Source organism: Danio aesculapii, chromosome 9 (genome assembly GCF_903798145.1).
Source record: "Danio aesculapii chromosome 9, fDanAes4.1, whole genome shotgun sequence".
In the NCBI taxonomy this organism is placed as follows: domain Eukaryota; kingdom Metazoa; phylum Chordata; class Actinopteri; order Cypriniformes; family Danionidae; genus Danio; species Danio aesculapii.
Genome location: NC_079443.1, coordinates 1,758,638 through 1,765,980, shown reverse-complemented (window position 1 = coordinate 1,765,980; position 7,343 = coordinate 1,758,638). Strand labels below are relative to the sequence as shown.

Below are 7,343 nucleotides of genomic sequence, written 5' to 3'. Positions count from 1 at the left end.
GTGTATGTGTTTCCAAGTGATGGGTTGCAGCTAGAAGGGCATCCGCTGCATAAAACAAATGCTGGATAAGTTGGCGGGTCATTCCACTGTGGCGACCCCAGATTAATAAAGAGACTAAGCCAAAAAGAAAATGAATGAATGAACATTACTGTGGTGGTTGAGTTTAGGGATAGACGGTAATTTAGTCATTAATAATATAAACAATTCTTCTCGCTAACGCCCGGCTGCAGCTGTATCCCTTCTAACAGCATCCTTGATTTCAAGACTACATTAAAAATGTGTCAAATCGATTTGCATTTTTGCATTTTTTTATTGCTTTGACCTTGTTTTTCTTTTTTTAATGTGTTTTTTTTTTAATGTAATTTTGATATCAAAGCACCACTGTGGAATAATATTGAACTTAGATGTTTTCATGTTCATTTTATACTATGTATTTTCTTTTTATTCCAGCCAAATTAAAAGAAATAAGACTTTCTCCACAAGAAAAAAATACTAGGGAATACTGTGGGAAAATATACTCGCTCGGTTAAAACATGACTTGCGGAATATTTAAAAAAAATATAATAATAATAAATGTAGTAAAAACTTCACAGCAGGGCTAATAATTTTGTTTTAACTGTATATTTACATACTTCTGAAACTGATAACAGTTTTACTCTGAAGGTACAGACCTGCAAACATGAAAGAGAGCAAGAGAGAGAGAGTGTGTGTGTGTGTGTGTGTGTGTGTGTGTGTGTGTGTGTGAGAGAGAGTGTGAAATACTGCATCCTGAAGTATGCAACGTGCAAAGAATGCATCTGGAAAATAAAAGTAAGAGGTTTTACTGAAGCATATTAAAGCACACATGTGACTGATTAATAAACACATAAACTTTAAAAGTTCTTATTTAAAGGGCCAGTTCACCCAAAAATGTAAATGTCCTCACACTCCAGATGTTCTAAACTCGTTTGAGTTTCCTTCTTCTGTTGAACTCAGGTGTTCATTGATTTCTATAGTAGGAACTAAAAATACTATGGGAGTCAATGACTGTTTCTTCCCAGCATTCTTCAGGCATCTTCCTTTGAGTTCAACAGAAGAAACTCAAACATGTTTAAACAAGTGGAGAATGAGGTAATGATGATAGAATATTTAGGTGAACTGAACTGTCCCTTTAAATGAGAACAATTATACTTTGACGATTAGGTCAAACAGTCCAAACATGCGTCTAATTTTACTTTAATTGTAGACTAAATGTAGATATATACACATATTTTACGAGAAAAGTGTCTTCTGAACACTTACAATGTCCATCGGTGCTCTACATCTGCATGTTTCAGACTGCTGAATGGATTAGATCTATAGATAGATATAGATAGATAGATAGATAGATAGATAGATAGATAGATAGATAGATAGATAGATAGATAGATAGATAGATAGATAGATAGATAGATAGATAGATAGACATACAAATAGTTAGACAGACAGACAGACAGACAGACAGACAGACAGACAGACAGACAGATAGATAGATAGATAGATAGATAGATAGATAGATAGATAGATAGATAGATAGATAGATAGATCCTACCGAGAACATAAAAAGAGCATTTTAGGAAAGTACAGTACAGTCAGCTTGACGGATGCATCAATCTCCTAATAACAGGGACAAAAAGTATTAGCCCATTTGCTAACGTTATTCCAAACTCATCAGATATTTCCATTTTTGTGGCAGATTTTGTAGTCTTTCCTCCTCGTCCCTCTTCCAGCCAGTGAGCAGAGAGATGGTTCAGAGCGGGCGGGTCTGGAGCTGGAGGCGGGTGCGCTGCGGTGCATGCCGGGACGCGGTTGCTCATCTCCGCCTTCAGCCTCCATCAGCCGCCGCTGACCTCTGACAGCAAACACGGAAGCAGCATGGCGTCCAACAGCAGCAGATCACAGCACAGGCTCCGGATCATCGCCGGACACTTGCAGAAGCGCACAGAAGATCAACACGCCAGTCTATCCGCGCAAAACTGCAGAGCCGAGTCTCCCGGATCCAGCCCGAGCAGCCAGACACCGGTGCCCAGGAGGAGGTGCGTGTGTGCGGGGACCCGCGGGCTTAGTCCCCGGTGCCGCTCGCCTTAAAAACATGCATTATCCACTCAAACAAACAGCGCGTTTTAAGGGAGTAAAGCGGTTACAGTGTATCTATGTGTGTGTGAGAGTGTGTATGTGTGAGTGTGTGTGTTTGAGATCCAAACAAAGTGTCCATTCATCCCGGAGGAGGGCGCGGTGTCTGTGCACTGATGGACACACTTATTTCTAGACATATTTCACATATCCGATATATCGCGATAATAAACGTACACTATATCGACATCGTCGACATTTGAAAATCCATAGGGTATTATTTATGTTAGGTAATTAACTTGAAATCTCTAATAATATAGGCTATACTGATACTCCAATGCTATCTCATGCCAATTTTTTGATTTAGTGGCTAATTGTACGATTTGCTAATCCACCAATAGCTATGTTTACATTCAAAGATGCAAATTAAATGCAAACGCTAGCAGGCAGAAGGTTTTTATGTTCCTCCGTGTCGAGTTTCTTCGCGAGTGTTTAGTTTTTTCTGAATGCTACAAGTACCTAAAACTCACTCGTACGGCGGCGGGAACCGGCAGTCGGCGGCAGACATGCAACGACTTTAATCATGGGGTAAACACAAAACAAAAGTTTCCATCTGGAGCTCCTTCACTGGACTTGACACTTGTAAACAATTGATGGAGCTCGCTGCTTTTAGCACTGCCCACACTCATCAGCGCTACCAAGCTGACCAATCACAGAGCTTGTGCTACATGTCGTCGCGACACGTAAACCACGGTTTTTGCTGTGCTCACACCATACGCGTGGACAAATCACACTATTCGCACGTAAATAGACGCATGAACATTTTGAGTTCACTCGCTTTATTCGCGTGTCAAATCCGCTTCATTTGCACATCAAATTCACCTCACAACAAATGTGGATTTGCGTACATTCAAAGATGCAAATTAAATGTATGCGCAAAACAGAAATATCACATAAAAGACGTGCAAATAAAGCAGCGTTTCCATCCAACGAGTCAACGAAAACAAAATCGTCACTTCCTGATTAACTGGCGCCAAATATCAAAAATACAAAACGGAATTTACTGTGGTGCGAGAAGCTGCGTCAATCTTTTCTTTATTTAATGAATGACTTGCGCCTCAGAAGAGAATGCCGACACAATGAATGCCTGGTGGCGTTTGAAAGCATGAAGGCTGATTTATACTTCTGCGTCAGGTGATCGGTGTGATCAACAGCACCTGCCTTGCGCGTAGTCGTGCATATATACTTCTGCGTGCTGTTTGTGTTGCTCTGCAATAACACTTCTGAAACGCTAGCTGGCAGTAGGTTTTTATGTTCCTCCGTGTCAAGTTTCTTTGCGGGTGTTTTTTCTGAACGCCACAAGTAGCTAAAACTCACTAATACAGAGGCGGGAACCGGCAGACGTACAATGACTTTAATCGTAAGGTAAACACAAAACAACAGCTTCCACCTGGAGCTCCTTCACAGGACTCGACACTTGTAAACACTCGCTCCATCGGGCTTGAGGCTTTTAGCACCGCCCACACTCATCAGTGCTACCAAGCCGACAAATCACAGAGCTTGCGCTACGTGTCGTTGTGACGTATAGTTAAATTTTTTGAGAGGTGCGCATGGGTTGTTGCGGAAGTTAACGAGAATCATTTATATCATCTATTAAATTTCCCATTTATTGTATTTTATTAACGTCTACCCCCACCCCAACCCTAAACCCAATCGTCACAGTAACGTAAAAACAGTAGTTGTACCGAGTATGCTATCTATTAAATTATCCAATCAATTGTATTTTTTTACGTCTACCTCCACCCCAACCCTAAACCCAATCGTTACAGTACTTTATAAATTATAATTATTGCTATACAGTGTCATAAAAAATGCTGCTAAATTAATGTACATATCGCACTTCTGGCCGACCGCGTGTCCGATCTAGACTTTACCTCGGCCATGGTGAGGGCTACGCAACCGCATGAAGGCTGAGCCAGACTGTACGCACTTGATGCAGAAGTATAAATTAGCCTTGAGACGCGAAGCACAGACACTCTTGATTCTGGAGGTCATTAATAATATAATAACACTAATACTGTAACGATTAATGCGTTTTAGAATGACTAAAACAGCATTGGTCATGTTTAACAATGTGCTAAACCTGCTGGTTTGTCCATTCACCCACATTTTCATCATCACATGATCTCTTATAACATAATCACATGACTTTTTTTAATGCACATACTGGAATTTGTTCGGTAAAAGTGTTTCCATCATAGTTTATGCGCATCTTTTCTTATCGAATAAAAAGTTCATCCTACTCAGTTATTTATATGCACATTTTCAAAACTTATGTGCATCCCGGCATTTCCATCCACCGTTTTTTTATGCGCATATCCAAAATAGGCGTAAAAGTAGGTGGATGGAACGTAGCTACTGTCCGTTGGGTTTTGCCACACCTCGTTTTAAAAAGCGTACAGCTAGTATGAAGTCTAACGAATACGGTATTAAACTAACAAACATTGTTTCCTCATGAGATCAGACTGAATGTTTAATATATTGCGCACAATAATCGTAAGAACTTCAATATATCGTGAAATGTTAAAGTACACATGAAATCATAATTGACTTTGTTAGCTCACATTGCTAGTTTTGTCGTGAACAATTAATCTGTGGGTGTTACTTAAAAAAAAACTAGTTTTGGCTTGTAATATTTAATTAAAATCTGAAAATGCACTTCCTGTTTGTTTTTAGTTAAATTCTCCAATTACGTCTGTATGAGGTATCGGGTGTGGCTAACATGCGTAACCACGCCCCTCCAACTGACAGCCTTTTTCAGTGTTATGACAACAAACAGAAATGGTGAGGAGGAGGAGTCTGTTATGTTGAAATAACTCTCCTCAAACCATTTTCCCGCTCTTTTTTTGGGGGGGGGAGGGGGCAATATTCATTAATTTGTCTGGGTTTTTTATTTGTCAGGGGTTCCCGGCTGGGTCAGTTGTCATTTCTGTGTGGAGTTTGCATGTTCTCCCCATGTTGGCGTGGGTTTCCTCCGGGTGCTCCGGTTTCCCCCACAGTCCAAACACATGCGCTATAGGGGAACTGTTGAACTAAACTGGCCGTAATATATGAGTGTGTGTGTGAATGTGAGAGTGTATGAATGTTTTCCAGTGATGGGTTGCAGCTGGAAGGACATACGCTGTGTAAAACACATGCTGGATAAGTTGGCGGTTCATTCTGCTGTGGATGAATGAATTCTCCGCTATGAAGGAGTGGTGTGTCACTGCTGGTTTCTTCAGCGCGCATTATAAACTCTCATCATCGGCCCTTAAAGCTATAGGTCACCCAAAAATAGTTCCCCTCGTCATCTATGCAGCCTCAAGTAAACTAGATATTAAAACCAGGGCAGTTTTTCCTTTTAATAACTGGATTTGGGTCTGTTTCTTACACAAAAGATGTCAGAAATAGGTTGCAGCTGTCTGTATGTTTGTTGTCCGGGCTATAGGTTTAGTCTTGTAGTGTATTTAGAGCTTGTTGTACATGTTTATAGTTCACTACGAGCCTTTTAAATGTTCTCCAATAGCTGCATTTAATTTTTTAAAAGTGTTTCTGAGGGACATGAGGTTTATGTAAGACAGATTGTCATAATAATGCAAATTGTAATAAAAAATATAATAAATAATAAACAGTAAATGTAATAATCTACATTTTTAAATGTTTTAAATCACTAAATCACATATCATTTTAATCCCATTAATCATGTTTTCTTGCAGTTGTCAGTCTATGTATATATTATTTATTATATGTTTTTCTACAATTTGTTTATATACATCCAAGCTCGTAAAGTACTTTAATTGTCTCAGCATAAATGTAAAATCAGCTATATTTTCTCAAAGAGTCTCAAACAGATTTGTTCTTTCTAAACCTCTTTTCCAAGCTCTCTCAGAACTGCCACTTTGTCTCACAAGACTCATAAACTCACAAATTCTGGGAATGAAGTTAAAAGTTCAATATATAACTCGAGTCACCTTTATTTCTGAGGTGTTTTATACAATGCAGGTTGTGTTAAAGCAGTTTTACTGGGATAAACATGCACTAATAAAGTCAGCCATGAGGTTTCATGATTATAAAACAGGTGCAAAGTGTTTCGTTCAGCAAAAGTCAGACTCAGGAAAAAAAATCAAGTTTGTGAGAGATTAAACCAGAATTCAGAGGAAAAAAGTATGGCATGGTTTTATCAACTTAAATGCTTTATCAGACTGAGGCTACTACTACATACTGCTGTTAAATACATGCCTAGAGTGAAGTTAAAAACCATCAGCACCGTCTGCTATTATAAACTAGCCTAGAGTGCCATCTGCTGTTAAAAACTAGCCTAGAGCGCCGTCTGCTGTTAAAAACTAGGCCAGAGCACCGTGTGCTGTTAAAAACTAGCCCAGAGCACTGTCTGCTGTTAAAAACTATCCTAGAGGGCCATCTGCTGTTAAAAACTAGCTTAGAGAGATGTCTGCTGTTAAAAACTAGCCTAGAGCGCCGTCTGCTGTTAAGAACTAGCTGAGAGGCCCGCCTGCTGTTAAAAACTAGCCTAGAGCACCGTCTACTGTTAAAAACTATCCTAGAGCAACATCTGCTATTAAAAACTAGCCTAGAGCGCCATCTGCTGTTAAAAACTAGCCTAGAGCGCCATCTGCTGTTAAAAACTATCCTAGAGCGACATCTGCTGTTAAAAACTAGCCTAGAGCGCCATCTGCTGTTAAAAACTAGCCTAGAGAGATGTCTGCTGTTAAAAACTAGCCTAGAGCGCCGTCTGCTGTTAAGAACTAGCTGAGAGGCCCGCCTGCTGTTAAAAACTAGCCTAGAGCACCGTCTACTGTTAAAAACTATCCTAGAGCAACATCTGCTATTAAAAACTAGCCTAGAGCGCCATCTGCTGTTAAAAACTAGCCTAGAGCGCCATCTGCTGTTAAAAACTATCCTAGAGCGACATCTGCTGTTAAAAACTAGCCTAGAGCGACATCTGCTGTTAAAAACTATCCTAGAGGGCCATCGGCTGTTAAAAACTAGCCTAGAGAGATGTCTGCTGTTAAAAACTATCCTAGAGCGCCATCTGCTGTTAAAAACTATCCTAGAGCGACATCTGCTGTTAAAAACTAGCCTAGAGCGACATCTGCTGTTAAAAACTATCCTAGAGGGCCATCGGCTGTTAAAAACTAGCCTAGAGAGATGTCTGCTGTTAAAAACTAGCCTAGAGCGCCGTCTGCTGTTAAGAA

The 7,343-nt window shown here is 40.0% G+C and overlaps 1 protein-coding gene across 1 annotated transcript in view; it reads left to right on the top strand.

Annotated features, from left to right (window-relative positions):
* The first annotated feature begins 1,105 nt into the window (after positions 1-1,105).
* agps (alkylglycerone phosphate synthase) overlaps positions 1,106-7,343 on the top strand; it is a 64,776-nt gene continuing 58,538 nt past the window's right edge. Inside the window, exons 1-2 of the mRNA XM_056464812.1 lie at positions 1,106-1,110; positions 1,764-2,054. Coding sequence (XP_056320787.1) covers positions 1,106-1,110; positions 1,764-2,054 — 296 coding nt within the window. The remainder of the gene's footprint in view (positions 1,111-1,763; positions 2,055-7,343) is intronic.